The 18413-nt window shown below is 47.9% G+C and overlaps 1 protein-coding gene across 1 annotated transcript in view; it reads right to left on the bottom strand.

Annotated features, from left to right (window-relative positions):
* NELFA (negative elongation factor complex member A) overlaps positions 1–17809 on the bottom strand; it is a 43290-nt gene extending 25481 nt beyond the window's left edge. Inside the window, exon 1 of the mRNA XM_048502704.1 lies at positions 17558–17809. Coding sequence (XP_048358661.1) covers positions 17558–17809 — 252 coding nt within the window. The remainder of the gene's footprint in view (positions 1–17557) is intronic.
* Between the last annotated feature and the right edge of the window lie 604 nt (positions 17810–18413).

Genomic DNA, 18413 nt, shown 5'->3' with positions numbered 1-18413 from the left:
CTTACATTATGCAGAATCTCACCATTTCTCCGGAGTAACGTTGGACTGTCACTATACGTTACCCGTCCTTGCTGAACTCTGATGTCTTTTGGCATGCAGAAGTTGGAATTTAAGGGACTGATGAATTTGGAGTATGAGGATGCACCGGAAGCCCCCAAAGAAGGTTCCGTCTCCTCTCTCCCTACATCTGCTCCCCTACTAGAGCCCGCGGACTCCGTTTCCTTGGTTACTCTTTCTAGGCCTCGGCTCAGCCGAAGCATGGCTTTTCTCCAGTTGCAGGAGCAAGTGGATGAAGCCACCCTGATGGCTAGGCGCACGGTGTCCACCAAATGTTTCAAGGTGCGCCGAGGGCTGAGCGATCCCGGAGGTGCGGTGTTGATGGATCGGGCTCCGCCTGAAAGACACATCACTACTCGCCAACGTGTGGATTACAAACCGGTTATGCGAATGGTTACCGAGGAGATTGGTCTGACGACTATTCATGGCGATACTCGAGAGTTGATAGAGAGATTCCTGGATCGGTACCTCGAGGAGCCCCCTCCCACAGACCAGTGGCAAAGCACCGGTGCTCTGTAGGGAACCAGACCCCTCTCTCCCTCCTGCGCAGCTTGAAGCTACCCCATCGGGACATGAGGATTTGGGGTGGCCCCGTAGGGAACCAGATCCCTCTCTCCCACCTGTGCAGCTTGAAGCCCTCGAAAAAGCTAAGCGTAAATGGCAGGAGGCACGTGAAGCCCTCATTGAGGACCGGCTGCGGTAGAAGCTCAGGTTAGAGGAGGAGTTGGAAAGAGAAAAAAGAGCTCTCCAATTGCAATTTCAACAGGATTGTGAACAACAGGAAAGGGATTTCTTACAAGCGGCTGAACAGTCCAAGCAGGTTCTCTTTCACCAAAGAGAAAGTCTGCGGGCGCTTCGCACTCAGGGTGATGTGGATTCGGCCATGCAAAAGGCTGAATGCCAACAGTTACAGCGCAAAAGGGAAGCCTTGGATAGACAACGAGAGGCCCTCGCCTGGAGGGAAAGGGAGATTATCACGCTGGAGGAGCAAGGAAGGGCGGCCCGGACAGGGCGTCCTCCTACTCTCCCCGCGACTCATCCTCCACCCATGCCAGCGGCGGCGCTAGCGGCTCGGGCCGTTCCTCGAGCACCGCCTGTTCTCCCGCCACCAGCCCTCCAACCACCGCCTGTGGCAGCCCCACCTACCCCAGGCCTCGTATCCTGGCTCGGTTTGATGGCACAGCTTCCAAGTTACTGTATTTTATTCTGCAACTGGATGCCCATATGCAGGAATTCGACGATTTGTATCTATCGGAAAGGGAAAAGGTCAGAGACATTGGTTCTGTGCTTGATGGGGAGGCTGCTGAATGGTTCGTGGAACTGTTTGAATTGGAAGCTGATGAGTTGAATTCCGTGGCTGAACTTCTCCAGGGTCTTCACCTCCACTTCGAAGATAGGGATGTGACCGACAAGGCAATGAAGACCCTCAAAACCATCAAACAGGGCAATCGCCCGTTTGAAGATTTCGCTTGACAATTCCGTGCCGCGGCCAGCAAGATTCCTGATTGGCCTGATCGCATGAAATGTGAATACTTTTTTGAAGCTGTTGATCCAGAGATCCGTAAGTGGACTGTCATGCACCGAGAACCACATATGGTTGCGGAATGGATCGAGGTTGGGAGTGCTATTTCGACTCGTCTGGTGCGTTCTAAAGTGACACTGACGAAGCCACAACCGGCCAAACCAGTCGGAACTCCTGGCAAGAAGCTGGCTGGCGGAACATCGTTGCCCTAAACCACCTTGGAGCGTCGCCGCCGTCTAGGTCTCTGTTTGTATTGCGGGGAGTCGGGGCATCTTGCTGCTTCCTGTCCGAAGAAACCAAAGGCGGTCGTTTCTTCTGCTCCGCGCAAGCCTGCTGCCAAGACCCCTCGTAAACCAGTGTCGAAGGCCCCTCAGGGAGTTTCAAAAGCCTTAGTGGACGAGGATCAAGCAGATCCTGAGATCGAGGAGGAACCCATTGATGCTGTGAGCTTTTCTTCTGCTCCTTCTGAGGACGTGCCTTCTCCAGACGCGGTGAGTGAAGGTAGTGCCCCTATAACAATGATGACATCCTTGTCTAACCCGGCAAAAAACACGCGCATCCTCGCGTGAGACCTGGTAGATTCCGGGTGCTCCCATTGCCTTATGCAACCCCAAGTAGCTGAACAGCTAGGACTCAATCGTGTACTCTTGGCCAAACCCATTCCATTTACCCAAATGGATGGTAGACTGTTGGGGGGAGAGGGCCCTGCATGCTTCAGAACTGAGCCAGTGCTGCTGCATTGTGCCGAACACTGGGAAAGACGCAGTTTCATCCTTGCACCAGTGGCCAAACACCCCATAGTCCTCGGGATGCCATGGTTGGTGAACCACGAACCCACAATACGCTGGGGCGAACGCATTATTCGATTCACTGAACCTCCATGCGGAGACCACGTGCAGGAAGGTGATCCTCCAGACGAATCCTGCCAGCCCTCTACCCCCTCGGATGGTGAGGTCTCTCCCCCCAGTCCCAACCTGGCTGGGGTTCCTAAGGACTATTGGGATTTGTCCAAGGTTTTTGAGGAAGAGGAATGTGACCAATTGCCCCCACATAGAGACACAGACTGTAAAATTACATTGGTTCCCGGCACTAAGTTACCCAAAGGTAGAATTTATCGTATGAGCCACACTGAACAGAAAGAGCTCCGCGCATTCCTTACGTGCCATTCCACGCACAGTGCTATCTCCGTCGCAGCTGGGGCTGGCCGTAACCCGATCCCAAACGTCCAGCTCTGACCCACCTCCTTCGCTGGTTCTCCCCGACATTGTTTTGCCCTTCCTACAACAACTTCGGGAGGCGGGACGCCAGGCCATCCCTCCGGAGGACACTGACTCTCTGCTCCAATTAAAGGATGGGGTTTGGCGGAGGGGGGACTACTGGTATGTTCCGCCTTTGTTACATAAACAGGTCTTGCTCGCTGGTCATGATGCCAAGCAAGAGGGACATTTTGGATTTTTAAAGACGCTTCATCTTCTACGGCGTCAATTCTGGTGTCGTGCTATGCGCAAGGACATTGAGACATATGTTAAGGGCTGCACTACCTGTGCTGAGGCCAAGCCTAATCCCGGGAAGCCCCATAGGCTGTTGCACCAATTCAGCCTGCCTCCCGCCCCGGCAAATCATTTCCATGGATTTCATCACCGACCTCCCGGAGAGCCATGGCAATACTGTTTTGTGGGTAGTCGTGGACTTGTTTTCCAAACAGGCTCATTTTATTCCTTGCCCCATGATTCCATCTGCTCCCAAATTGGCTAAATTGTTCCTTCAACATATCTATCGTTTGCACTCCTCTCCCGATAAGATAATTTCAGACCGAGGACCCCAGTTCATGTTGAAATTCTGGAAGGAGTTTTTGGGACTATTGGGAACTACCCCAGCAGTTGCTGCTCTGTACCACGTGCAAAGCGACGGTCAGTCAGAACGGACCAACTGTACATTGGAACAATATTTGCGTTGTTATACAAACTACCATCAAAACAATTGGTTTGATTTATTGCCATTTGCTGAATATGCCTCCAATAACGCCGTCCATAGTAGTACCAATAAAGCCCCTTTTGAAGTGGTGACAGGGCAATCCTTTCCCCCGTTTCCTCTCCTCAACGATCAGTCTCTACAACCTCCGGAGTTTAAAGACTGGATCCAAACCTTGATGGAGGGATGGAAGTTGGTGACTTCGGCCCTATCCCATGCTCAGGAAGCCCAGAAAACACAAGCTGATAAACATAGAGTTGATTTTCCTTTACAAGTGGGGGAGTGGGTCTACCTGTCAACCAAAAACCTGACAGATACTCAAAACTTGGAAAGAAGTTCATAGGGCCTTTTCAGATTAAGCAAGTGATTAATAATGTAACTGCTCGTCTTGATTTGCCTAATTCATTAAGCAACATACACCCTGTGTTTCATTCCAGCTTACTCAAACGGGCTCCAGATTCCGATGTTTGGCACGACCCTCCGGAGAAACCCCCGCCAGTTATTATTGATGGCCACAAGCACTACGAGATTGATGCTGTCCTGGACTCTCGCTATTCCCGCAATCGCTTGCAACATTTGGTGTCATGGGTGGGGTATCCTTCTGGGCATAATCAATGGATCTATTCTGATAATATTGTTGCTCCCTCTTTGATTTCTGAATTTCATAAAACGTTTCCTCTCAAGCCAGGAGGGGAGGGGGCATTCGTTGGGAAGGCAGAGTGTAAGGTTGTGATTTAGTTGACAGGTTGGTTTGGCCTTGGAGTAGATTCCTCAGCTGCGTTGGGCTGACTGCCCAGTATTATTCTTATCACTTACTAACCTTGCTTTCTGTCTGTGTGAAACTGCTTCTGTCTTGTGAGAATGAGTAATTGTTTGTGTCCAGTTCTTGGCAGGAAGGAGAGACCTCTATAAGCGGTCACCCGACGAAGGGGGGGTTAGATTCTGCATTGCCTGTAGTGTGATCATGAAAGCCAGCTAATAAATGAACTATTAAAGCTACTTTTGGTCTGGACCTTGCTGATTCCTTACACAAATACTATCAACGTCATTCATCTTTTGTCTACTAGGAATGTGAAGGGGGGAAACTCCACCCCCCACTCTGAACACACCTTCTTTTTACCAGGGACCTTACCTCTGTCCCAGAAATTTCTGGGAGCTCTGGACCAAAATACCTGTTATTAATTTTTTTTAAATATATAGATTTTTTTAACTTTAAGGTATAGCATTAGATAATGACAATATATACCACAGATAACATTTAATCCTAATCCTAATCATCAACCCTGCTTGGATCTGCACAAATACTACGCCAATACAATCCAATGTCCTACACCTCTGGCTGAGGCTCAAATGGTAATGAAAGGCCCACAACCAGCTACAGGACAGCCAGCTGTAATATTAAACAAAATGCAAGAATAACAATATTGATGTACAAGTTGCACCATATCAAACTCAAGTCAGATAATTAAAATTACTCATAAAAACAAAGGTTGTACATTTTTGGTTATAATGAAATATATATTCCGATGGAAAGAGGCGACAAGAGTCTACTACACTTTCAGGATTCCGCCAAATATTTTGCACTGATAGCTGAAACGTCAGGATTGCAATCATCCAGTAAAATCTGATTCATTTGATCTTTACTTGTGAGTGCTTCTGACTGAATTAAACAGGTGAGTATGTTTGGCCAAGGGTCATCATGTTAATGACAGTCCAGGATTATGGTCTATGCTGAATGACATCTAGTAGATCGGCCCTCTCTTCCTGATAGGGGAGACAACATCTATTTCAGAGACATGTGACTAACTGGGCGGCTAGCCCCCCTTTCATCTGCACACATCCACTCCCAGCCTGAATGTATGCACTGCAAGTATAACCCCTGGAGCAAGTCCCACAAGCAACACACAGCACGGGGGGGGGGGGGGGCACTGCCACGCTTTGTGTCTCTGAGAGAACCCTGTAGGGGAACGTGGCAGAGGATCCTGCCACAGCAAGCACTCCCAAGGAAGCCTTTTGGGGAGAAGACCGGAGGGCTGACAGGGCACCCCGGCAAAGTCAGCAAGCAAAGACTCAGGACAGTTTCAAGAGCTTCATTGGAACAATGCCAGCCCAAGGCTCAGAAAGCTCAAGCGACCGCTTTGCTCGCTGAACCCCAGTTTATACCTGTAAGTTACAAGATTACTCAACCCGTGATTCCCCCCCTCCCTCGCATTCCCCAAAACAGCACATAGGAAAGGACAGCGAGAACAGTTATACTGTTATGAGACAGTCGGTTCCTCCCTGCAGGAAATGACATGCCAGGCGAGAAGGGGGCAGGCCTGACAGCACCTCACCAAGTTACTATCCTGAATTATCATTTTAGAGATTGCTCAAATAATACCAACAAATTTTGGGCCATGGTCAATAATTTGGACCAAAAAAGATCTCCCGTTTCTAGCTGCATCGCCCCTGTCGTTTGGAATCAACATTTCTGTCAACTCTTTCAGGAAGATAGGAAGTACCATGTTAGCTTCATCTAGACCAGTGATGGCAAACCTTTTTAAGACTGAGTGCCCAAATTGCAACCCAAACCCCAGTTATTTATCGCAAAGTGCCAACCCGGCAATTTAACCTGAATGCTGAGGTTTTAGTTTAGAAAAAACCGGTTGGCTCCCTCTTCCTCCCCCCACCTGCTTGAGCAGGGGCCAGCCTGCTCTAGCCTCCAGCAAGTCCTGCGTGCACCACTCTGTGCCTCTCTAGCATCTCTGCCTCCTCTGTGCCACCCCCCAGGCAGAAGCCACCCAGAGCACAGGCACCAGGCCTGCCAGCCGAGTCCTCCCTGCTCACCGTGGTTCACACATGTCGTGCTCAGTGGCCCAGGCCAGTCTAGATGTTTGTGTGTGGGTGATTTTCCACCCCCACATGATGAACTCTGTGTGTGTGTGCCCACAGAGAGGGCTCCGAGTGCCACCTCTGGCACCCGTGCCATAGGTTCCCCATCACTGATCTAGACTAATATCTGTTCCCCTGAATGGCCTCCAGTATCCCCTTCTGAAGTGGCGGAATTAATAGAACATAAGAACACAAGAACTAGCCTGCTGGATCAGACCAAAGTCCATCTAGTCCAGCTCTCTGCTACTCGCAGTGGCCCACCAGGTGCCTTTGGGAGCTCACATACAGGATGTGAAAGCAAGGGCCTTCTGCTGCTGTTGCTCCCGAGTACCTGGTCTGCTAAGGCATTTGCAATCTCAGATCAAGGAGGATCAAGATTGGTAGCCATAGATCGTCTTATCCTCCATAAATCTGTCCAAGCCCCTTTTAAAGTTATCCAGGTTAGTGGCCATCACCCCCTCCTGTGGCAGCATATTCCAAACACCAATCACGCGTTGCATGAAGAAGTGTTTCCTTTTATTAATCCTAATTCTGCCCCCCAGCATTTTCAATGAATGCCCCCTGGTTCTAGTATTGTGAGAAAGAGAGAAAAAGTTCTCTCTGTCAACATTTTCTACCCCATGCATAATTTTATAGATTTCAATCATATCCCCCCTCAGACGTCTCCTTTCCAAACGAAAGAGTCCCAAACGCTGCAGCCTCTCCTCATAAGGAAGGTGCTCCAATCCTTCAATCATCCTCGTTGCCCTTCTCTGCACTTTTTCTAACTCTTCAATATCCTTTTTGAGATGTGGCGACCAGAACTGAACACAGTACTCCAAGTGCAGTTGCACCACTGCTTTATATAAGGGCATGACAATCTTTGCAGTTTTATTATCAACTCCTTTCCTAATTATCCCCAGCATAGAGTTTGCCTTTTTCACAGCTGCCATGCATTGAGTTGACATTCCCATGGAACTATCAACTAAGACACCCAAATCCCTTTCCTGGTCTGTGACTGATAGCACTGACCCCTGTAGCTTGTATGTGAAGTTTGGATTTTTTGCCCCTATGTGCATCACTTTGCATTTTGCTACATTGAACTGCATTTGCCATTTCTTAGCCCACTCACCGAATTTATCAAGGTCCGCTTGGAGCTCTTCGCAATCCTTTGTGGTTCTCACCTCCCTACATAATTTGGTATCATCTGCAAACTTGGCCACCACGCTACCTACCCCTACTTCCAGGTCATTTATGAATATAGAAGGACTAAAATGGGGGAAAGCCCCCGGGCCAGACATCATTATCCCTGAGATCTTGAAGTCGCATGCTGATTGGGGGGGCCCCCTCTTAGCCACCATGTTTACACAAATTAACAACTCTGGTGTAATTTCCAAACCCTGGTTATCTGCGATAGTGGTACCCATCTATAAAAAGGGGGTTATTTCTGGCCCCTCAAATTTCCACCCCATCACCTTGCTATCAGTAATTGGGAAGATCTATGCCATGTTCCTTTTACAGAAACTTCAGAAATGGGCCCTACAAACACAAACAATTGGGTTCAAACAAATTGGTTTCATCAAAGGGAAGTCGCCGCTTGATCACGCGATAGTCCTAGCCCACCTAGCCTCCAAATATGTGAGCAGGCCACCTGATAAGCTCTATGCTGCCTTCACTGATTTGAAGGCAGTCTTCGATACAGTCCCCAGAGATCTTCTCTGGGCTAAGCTTGCCACCTACGGAATTGAGGATAGACGTCTCTTCCTAATAAGGCAAATTTACTCAGGCACCAGCTGCTGCATTAAGTGTTCTCAGGAAGGCCTTCTAACGAACTCCATTGAGGCTACTAAAGGATCAAACAGGGATGCGTGTTGGTCCCCACTCTTTTCAATCTTCATCTGTGTGATCTCCCTCCACTCCTGATAGGTTCCAATTTTCATGCTCCCAAGCTGTTTTCACATTACTTATCATTTTTGCTTTATGCTGATGACTCTGTCCTGCTTTCACGCTCCAGGGTGGCTCTGATGCGGCTCATGAAACAATTTTCCAAGTACTGCGACTCTAATAAATTATCAATTAATTATCAGAAAACCAAAATTATGATTTTCGCTAGATCTCTGAAAAAAACACTACCGGAAACTAAGCAACGTTCCTCTAGAGCAGGTTTCTCATTTCAAATACCGTGGCATCATCACCTTCTCGTATAACCTTCATCAAAAGGCAGCTCTCCCTCTGTCCTCCCCCAGCATCTCTGGAATCCTTCGTTTCTTTTATAGCAGAGGGCATTCGTTCATCCCTGCTGCACTGAGGATCTTTAATGCAAAGATTGAACCCCAACTACTTTATGGGGTCCCTGTCTGGATTCAAGCCGTGAACCATGTTTTGAATGTCCCTCAATCAACATTTTTTCATCAAATAATGGGAGTTCCAAACTGTGTTCCTTACGCAGCCTTGTGCTTGGAATTGGGGCAAAATATCCTAAAAGCATGGCTCAGAGCCTTTAGATTTTGGCTCCGTCTTCCCTATCTTCCATCCGAACATTCTCTTGTCTCCCTGATACTCCAGGACACACAGGCTGACCCCTGGTTTTCTTTGATAGAGAGGAAGATCATATCTATTGGTGTGCCCCTTGAATCTCTCTATTTAATGTCCTGCTCAGAAGCGTTCAATAAGCTTAAAGACCAGCTTCCAGATCGGGAATTTGCAGATTTTCATCTAGCAGCCAAACGAACTTGCTCCCCTACACAATTTTTAATTCCATTTGAGCAGAGTCGTATGGCCTATTATCTTTTTGTTTTAACGAACCCCTACTCAAGGAGAGCTCTCACTATTGTGCGGTTCAACGTTATGCCCTCTGCCCTACTAAATGGTAGGTTTAGCAACCTGGAAAAATCTACAAGGTTATGCAGCTGCAAATCCACCGTGGCTGAAACCCTGGGCCACCAGCTTCTGCACTGCAGCAGATTTGCTAAAATCAGATCCGAATGTACCAATTTATGCCCTCTTTTTCAATCTGAGTTACCAGATCTGATTAGATGATCCCTACTGTTGAGCGACTCTGACCCTGGTTTTTGTGAAGAAGTTGCTAATTTTACTATGGAGATAGTTGAGAGTATTTAATAGCATGTATGTATTATGGTTCTTCCTTGGTCTTTGCTTCTATTACAGTTGTATTTTATATTTGTTGTTTGGTTATGCCAATAAAGGCTAATGTAAATGGAAAAAAAATTTCAAGACTGGAAATCACTGACGGTTTACACACTTTGAACAGCGAGTGCCCTTTGGCATTCTGGAATCTTGGAACCAAATTTTCCCACTGTCCCCAAAGCTCCTGCCAAATCTTTGACTCGGCTGCATGGCTCTGCTTTTGTCACCCTGAATTCTAATTTAATCGGAAACATTCCTTCCTGTTCCCCTTCCCCATTTCCTCCCTGCCTTTTCGTCAGTTCTTATCAGATGCCGAAGTTCGGAGTAATCCGTTATCCTCTGTTCATGATGTTTTATTTCCTAAAAAGAACCCATTTTATGCTTTGGGTCAAAAACACTATAACCAGCCAAGCTTTAGAACTAGTAATGGGAGTCTGGCTCTGGAAACCAACTGAGCTGCAACAGAGACTCCCAACACACCCAGGATTCCCTTTCTTTCATGCACTTTCTTTGCACATGATAATCTAGGAGCAGCAGTGGCGTAGGAGGTTAAGAGCTCATGTATCTAATCTGGAGGAACCGGGTTTGATTCCCAGCTCTGCTGCCTGAGCTGTGGAGGGTTAACTGGGGAATTCAGATTAGCCTGTACACTCCCACACACGCCAGCTGGGTGACCTTGGGCTAGTCACAGCTTCTCGGAGCTCTCTCAGCCCCACCTACCTCACAGGGTGTTTGTTGTGAGGGGGGAAGGGCAAGGAGATTGTCAGCCCCTTTGAGTCTCCTGCAGGAGAGAAAGGGGGGATATAAATCCAAACTCTTCCTCTTCTTCTTCTATGCTCTCCTTCTTCATCTATTCCCCTCTTATTTTCCAAACCGCTATTCCCCATTTTCCACACATGTGGCTCTAACTACTTCTCCAAACTGAAAGAGCTCTGCTGTTTGGTTGCTGTTGCTATATTACTTGTGATAAAGAATGTGTCTGTGCTTTCAATCAGTCTGGCTAGCACTTGTTTAGGATAAATCCCCCCCTCCCTGCTCCATACGTACTATTGTACCGAATCTCTCAATAAACTGCATATCCCTTTGAAACCAGGTCTCTGCCATTCTTTTCATACTGAAGACTTGATATTCACAGCCTGCCACCACTTTAGGTAAAAGATCCCGATCGGCTGCACCCTGAACAAATATGCAAGCTCATTCCCCAGGTTCACCTGAGTACATGTTCACGCGTCTCTGGGGGTGTGATAACCACTGTACACGCAATATACCATTGTAACATCTGGACCTGGAGGGCCCAGGTCACCCAGATCTTGTTAGATCTCAGAAGCTAAATAGGGTCAGCCCTGGTTAGTAATTGGATACAAGCCCACCAAAGAAGTTCAGGATTGCTGTGCCGAGAAAGGCAACTGGCAAACCACCTCTGTTAGTCTCGATGTGAACACCCTACTGGGTTGAAATCAATTCTGCCTTGATGGCACACGGACTATCATAATATACTATTGAAGAATCCAGTGTTTTCAAAATGGCTCTATCAGGCTGTTTGTCTTTCGCATAAGAGTTGTTTTCTATTTCAGCTTTTATTTTTTCCCAGATGACAACAGCCAAGATGCTTGTGCAGAGGCAGCCCAGGGTAAAGCAGTCCACAGCTCTCTTTCTGTCTCTTGCCAGGTACATCCCATTTCCTGTTATAGAAAACAAAGGCATTTATGCCGAAATTTCATAAACACACCAAGCAGGAGGATTGTATGCACTATCTAAGTTATGGATGATGCATTTTAAGCCATTATAGCACTAAAGTAAATTTAAGTTTAATAAGAATGACAGTACTGCATACATTACAATTGTCAGGTGGAGGGAAGGAAACCAGGGCCCAAAACTGTTCTCGGTTCTTTCCCCTACCTTTGATATTCCCTGTCCTACTTTCTAGATCTGGCCTAGAAATGTTGTAGGAGTAATGTTGTTAGTTACTGTATTCTATTTTACTGAATCTGTCTTCAGTAATATTGTATAGTAGGTTTTTTTAGACTTGATTTTCAGATTTATGGTATAAATGTTTTTCAAACATCTGCCTATGAGAAGTGCAAACCATATGGTAATCAAACAAACAGTAAATAATCCAGAACAGTTTCCCCTGTGGCTGCACCGTCCGTGCGTCTGCCATAGAGAAGTTGTGCTTTCCCAGCATTCACACTGTAAATGGGAAACTGGGATGCTCCCTGCAGTGACACCAACCACAGCTGCTGTGACACAACAGCATGACAATCACAGGGATTTGGCTGAATAGAGACAAAATACATTACTGTGGATTAGCAATGCAATCCCAGCCAGTTCCTGTCCAACTGTGCAGGGAAGTTTTATTGGTAGAGCACAAGAACATGCATTTGCTGTGTGTAGAACACGAAGCCTGGGGGCCGGATCTGGACAATTCCCTGAACCTGCTCACCAGGCCAGATCGGGAGGAAGGCGGGGGGATTGCCACAGCTGGTTCGCAGGCTTGATGAGTCACCTTAAGACACCTGTGTCAAACTCGCGGCCCTCCAGATGTTATGGACTACAGTTCCCATCATGATGGGAACTGTAGTCCATAACGGAGGGCCACAAGTTTTCACAGGTGTCTTAAGAGGTTCTGATCTGGCCTGGCAAGCCTGCTGGGGGCTCACCAGCCACCCCTCCCCGCCAACCAAGTCACACTTCTGTCATATCCAGCCTGTGGCATTCGGAGGTTCCCTGGCAGTTGGTGCATGCCTGCTCCTTGGTTCTGGGAAATAAAACCCCCCAAAGCCTTGTTAAAGAGGAGTTAAAAGCCAGGTTGCTTTGAGTCGTCAGATTGCCTTGTGCGTGCCTTTACCTTGGACGCTCAGCCTCCACTCCCACCAATGCCTCAATAAAAGGGGTAGGCTGGGGGGCGGGGAATATGATCTCCTACAACTATAACCTTGGTCAGCTGGTTCAACAATACGATCTAAGCTTGTCTGGAAAAAGCAAGGTCTTAATTAAAAGGACAGTAACAGACTGGCAAGAAAAAAGTTAGGTGATCTATGGTTCCCACCCCCCACCCCCGGTAGGACTTACCCCCAGAATTCCACTGATGTAAACAAGAAAGCAAAATGGTTGACTGTATGTTTTCTGGATCTATCAAGACAGCTGCTCAAATTAGCACCATCTGTGGAAACTGCTTTAACTACCCTAGTGGTCAAGATACTCGACCATCTTAGTGGAGCAGCATTCCCCTATCCTCTTGGCCTCTTCTCCTGACAGCTACAGATCCTAAAAGAGAAATCCTATCCCGAGTCAGGCAAACCCAAAAGGACTCAAAGCGGACTTTAAACGCACCATTGGGCAGATATATTTCTCTTCCCTCAGGGGGACATCGATAGTAGTCCTCACAACTAAGTTTACAATTTCAGCAGAACCATAACATTCCTGAGGTACAGTCGAAATAAAGCATTATTAGATGGAAAGGCATTCCTCTTTGTCACACACAGGAAGGAAAAATTCTTCCAAGAGGAATCCATAGCAAACCAAAGCAATGCTTTCTTCACCAGAATGGGTCCATTGTCCTTCTGCAAAGTAATTTCAGCGTTCTTTATGAACCCTGGCCAAACCAGGTCTTCAAGTAAACAGCAGAAGGGAATGGAAACCATATTCAACAAATCAGGGAGACACCAGAAGAAGATCTTCACAAGTTCTTCAAAAGCAAGAAGGAAGAAGAGTTTGGGTTCATACCCCGCCCTTTCTCTCCAGTAAGGAGACTCAAAGGGACTTACAAGCTCATTTCCCTTCCTCTCCACACAACAGACACCTTGAGGAATAGGTGAGACGGAGTTTGTCTGACTAGCGCATGGTCACCCAGTAGGCTTCATGTGGAGGAGCGGGGCATCGAACCCAGTCCCCCAGATTAGAGTCCACCTGAGGTTAGACCCTGCACTACGCTGAAATCAACAGCTATAGCATAACATAATAGATAAAACCATTAATAAAAAGTTTTCCACTTCTGAGGTAACAGCTGAGTTCTGGTAGGCTAACAGTAGTTGAAGAAGCTTGTGGTTATTTGTGCTGCAAAGAGATAGAGCTACAGTTCTTAGTAATATCTCTCTGAGGTCGCTCTGCAGCCGGCATTCTGGTAAAATATGAGTGTATTTTGAAGTAACTTGCTCAGAACAAGACAAGTGACCTAGTCGCACTCTCTTGTATCATTTTTTTTGCCATTGTCACAGCTGACTTACAGTGACCCCGTAGGCCTTTTAAGCAAGAGGCGTTCAGAGGTGGTTCAGAGGTGGTTTGCCGTCATTCACCTCCGCGTCACAACCCTGGTTTTCCTTAGAGATCCCCAAGTTCTCCAGCTCTCTAAGAGATTCTCAGTCAATATCCAGCACTGCCACGCACATCGCACAAAGCGGCCATTAGCCTGCCAAGATTGGTATTGACTGGCAACAGCTCTCTGGGGGGTCAGGAAGACATCTTTCCCAGAATGTTTTTACGGAGACGCCAGGTGATGAATCTAGGAATGTCGGCCTGCTCTGCCACTGGACTAGGACTCCTCCCCTGTCGCTCCCACCCCCAGAATGCCACAGACTTCAATAAGGGGGCTGACAGAGACGTTCCCAACCTATCAGGACAGCTATTCAAAGGAGCAGCATTCATGGAAGCAGCTCTAACGATACTGGTGGTCAAGCATCTCAGTCATCTTTATGGAGCATTTCTCCAAAATTCTCTTGGCCTCTCCTTTTAACAGCTACAGATCCTAAAAGAGAAATCCGATCCTTAGGCAAACCCGAGCACACTCAAATCGGACTTTAAATACATCACAGAGCAGATATATTTCTCTTCCCTCAGAGAAGCATCAACAGTATTCCTGAGCTTGCAATTTCAGCCGAACTGTAAGATGCCTAAATAAAGCATTAAAACTTGTACCATCAAAGGTTTTCACAGCTGGAATCAACTGGCTGTTTGGGATTTTCTAGGCAGCGTGGCCCTGGTCTGGTAGTTTTTGCTCCTAGCGTTTTACCTGCATCTGTGGCTGGCATCTTCAGAGGCATGAGTTTCCCTCCATTACATGGTGTGGAGTGATTGTGTGGCGTGGTACATTCTTTGTCCACTTCACATGGGTGTGAAATATATTTACATGTGTCTGGATGGAGACCACAGCCACTCAGCCTGGCAAACCCAAAATAATTGCTACAATGCGTCCCAAGACGAAGGAGAGATGAACACAAGAAATCTAAGTTCCAAGGAGGCCTAAATACACAGGGACACAATAGGAAGGGAAAAACCCCAGACCCCTGGCTAGTGGATCCCTGTAGTGTCCTTGTTGGGTATGGAATTTCTCACAAAGAAGGCAGAAGGGGGACAAATCATATCTCAACTTGAGCCAAAACAGTATGTTGCAAAAGTTAACACATTTCGGCATTTAAATTTTTACATCGAAATCTGACATCCAAACTCACGGCTCAGTGGCTCTGAGCCGTTAATGCAATGTCTGTGAATAATTTTTGCCATTGCCGGTTTCTGCTTGTCTCAGTTTCCAAATCGCAGCTGCCCAGGCCTAAGCATCAAACGATTCAAGATCAAAAAAGTTCACTTCTCGTTTTGAATCAGTTAGATTTGACCTTCGAGACCACCAAGAGTTTCGGGGTAGGAGGTTTTGAGTTTACCTCTCAAAAGCTCATCCACCTTTCTAGCCTCCAAGGCGATGTTGGATTCAAATCTCAACATTTCCTTCCATATTTCACCAGCCGCAACTCACAAATGCTGTGGACACAAAAGTCGCCTGGGGGCCAGCTTGTGATTTCCCTCTCCTCCAACAGACTATTACACCCCTCAAAGGTGGACAATAAAGAAAAGAGTTGCCCCCCAAAGCTTCCAAGTCACAAAGACTGTAGGAATTTTTTATTGAACACCTGAATTAATCCAAAAGATTGTATCTGCAGAATTTATAGAAAACAGACGATATGTAGAGCTCCCAACAGAAAGCCTCTTATGTTGCATGCTTACACTAGAGGAAGTTTAGAAATCCAAATCAAAACAGCCGTGTTATCTGGTCACACAATATTCTTCAGTAAAGAAAACTTTGGTGAGGAAACTCACCTTACAACCTCACAGTGAAAAAATAAACAAATCGCCAACGTCCATGCTGCCACCATGCGTAACCTCATAGTGATTGTTGTTACTATCCAGGTGGGGACCAGAGACCTCCAAAACTGCAAGTCACGTCTATCAGTTCCCACAGGTGCCGTTTCCGAGGGTGCACTCTACTAGATTTTATTTATTTGGATTTAGATTCATTCCCCATCCTAAAGTACAGCCTCAAGGCGGGTTACAATTAAATGCACAAACAAAAAAGGGGGAACAAACTTAACCCTACAAAAGTAGAATTAAGTACCTAAAGAGGTCAGGAAATTGTTAAAGGGGCCATCAAATATACTGTAAAACTGCTAGATTTCAAAAACAGATATATATTACAAATTAAAATCGTCTGCACATGTAAAATAATAGCCTACTTTATGCACACAATATCCCAATTACAATACACAGAAGGGTTCTACAGAGCACCTTTTTAATCCTTAAAAACCAACATGTTTTGGCCAGCTGGCCTTCTCAGTGGTCAAAAGTAATACAGTGTTTAGCTACTGGACTACACATAGCAATTATAACACCTTTTTATACGAGGTGTTGCAGAGTTGTTTAAATGGGCACCCAGGTCTTCCACATAAAGTCTTAAAGAGTATAATACATATTGATACAGTGTAATATTGGTATGGATAAGTTTGACAGCGGGGTAAGGGCGGAAGTCAATTAGTTATATGCAGTATACGTAGTAGAAGATTTTTTTGGTGAGTGGATTAGGGTGGCAGGATCACTTTTGCTTTCCCCTTTTCTGTCAATTTTGTTGTTGCTGTTAATTTTTTTAATTATACATATTTACACATGCACACACACATACATATGAAATACATATATTACTTACACATACAGATACACACACACATATATACGTACACATTACACATACACGTATATATATTACAACTAAAAAATCTACAAGACCATGGTCCGCCCCGTAGAACTCTATGGGTCAGCGTGCTGGCCCGTAACGAAAGCAGCTGAGAGACGACTACATGCCATGGAAACGCGCATGACGTGCTGGACACTGGGTGTCTCCTTCCTCGACCACATCATTCACGACATGGTCTGAAAACACTTTGGCAACACGCCCATCGAGGAAACAACTAGAGAGCCTGTGCTGGTCCGGCCATGTCCAACGAGCAGCCCCGGGCCCTGTCGCGAACATCGCCTATTCCACTGAGGTTGCTGGTCAGTGGTCATGCAGACGCACAAAGCAATGATGGCTGGCGAGATACCATCAATGCGGATCTGAAAACTGCAGGCCTGCAACCAGACATTGCGCTCGATCGAGAGAAGTGATGTTTAAAAATCCGAGCAGCAGACCCTGCACTAGAGGGACAACGCTATACACACATGCACACACGCGTGTACGCATACATGTGAATTGCCTATGGCTGAGGCAACGCCAGTAGATTTCCTTCGACCTAACATTTATTTCCTGTATTGAATATGCTTTTTAATCCGTTTTTTATTATTGTTGTACTGTTGTCTATGCCAATAGAGGCTTGCTGCTGCTATGACTGAGGCATTATAAGGTTTTGTCGCAGAAGAACTGGGCATGATTGGCACACTGTATTAAACAGAGACAGACATACAGATATAGATATACAGACGTATATATTATATATGATAATACATGTGCCCATCATGCCCAATTCTGCTGTGGCAAAACCCTATGCTGTCTCAGCCACAGACTGTGGCAGCCTCCTCTGCTCTAAGCACGCCCCCGCCAGAAGCCTCCCGACCTGGAGATGGCGACCTGCCCCCGGCGAGCCCTACAGCCGCCGCCGCCACCCCGCCCGCTCGGAGGCCGGTGGAGGCGCGAGATGGGGGGGGGGCTCTCCGGTCCGGGGGTTCGTGACGGCCCCCCCCGCCTGGCCTCACCTTGTCGATGGCGCGCCGGGGCAGGTGCAGAGTGCCCAGCAGGAGTTTGAGCTTGACAGGCGACGAGAGGCCGTGGAAGCAGAGGCGGATGTTGTCGATGACCGGGGCGGTGAGGAGCGAGGCGATGCTCGGCGGCGCCCACAGCTCGTCGGTGGAGCCCAGCTTGTTGTGGAGCCACAGGCCAGTGTCGCTCTCTCGCATCGACGCCATCTTGGAGCGGAGCGGGAAAAAGGGGCCACTCTCGGCGGGCATTTTATGAAGACACCCAAGGAAAGGGGCGGGGGGAGGAGGAGGAGGAGGAAGCGCCGAGGCCCCCGCCGCCGGGTGGGCCGCCCCTCTGTCCGTAACGCAAGATGGCGCCGCCCCTGCTGGAGAGAGGCGGGGACGGAGGCCGCGGAGCGCGCCTGTCTCGAATGCAGAACATGCGCACATCTAACAACCACAGAGCGGGGGGGAACGACCACGCTTGTTCCAGCGGTTATTCCTGCCCGACCCTCGTCGGGTCGGCGTCGCCTTCCGCGCGTCACGACGCGGCATGATGACAGAAAGGGCACTAGGCGGCGACGCGACTGGCTCAACGTGACCTATTCTGTCACCTGGGCGTCGTTTACTACTCTGAGTCTCGAGGGCGGCTGCAGGAGCACGAGGGCGACGTCAGGGGCGGCCGATGCCCCCACGGCCCGTCTCCAGTTAACCTCTCGCCGCAAACCGGCAGCAAACCTCGTGTCCCAGAAATGCGCTCCAGCGAATCCCGCGAGGAAGCGGCTCCCGGCGACGAGGGCCGCGCAGAGCTCCCCCCGTGGCGGCGCCCTCGCGGGGCGGAGCTGGCGGCTTCCGTGCAGGAAAATGGCGCCTC

Source organism: Sphaerodactylus townsendi, linkage group LG07 (assembly GCF_021028975.2).
Source record: "Sphaerodactylus townsendi isolate TG3544 linkage group LG07, MPM_Stown_v2.3, whole genome shotgun sequence".
Classification (NCBI taxonomy): Eukaryota; Metazoa; Chordata; class Lepidosauria; order Squamata; family Sphaerodactylidae; genus Sphaerodactylus; species Sphaerodactylus townsendi.
The sequence above is the reverse complement of the archived record's forward strand: the minus strand, read 5'-3'. Positions and strand labels throughout refer to the sequence as shown.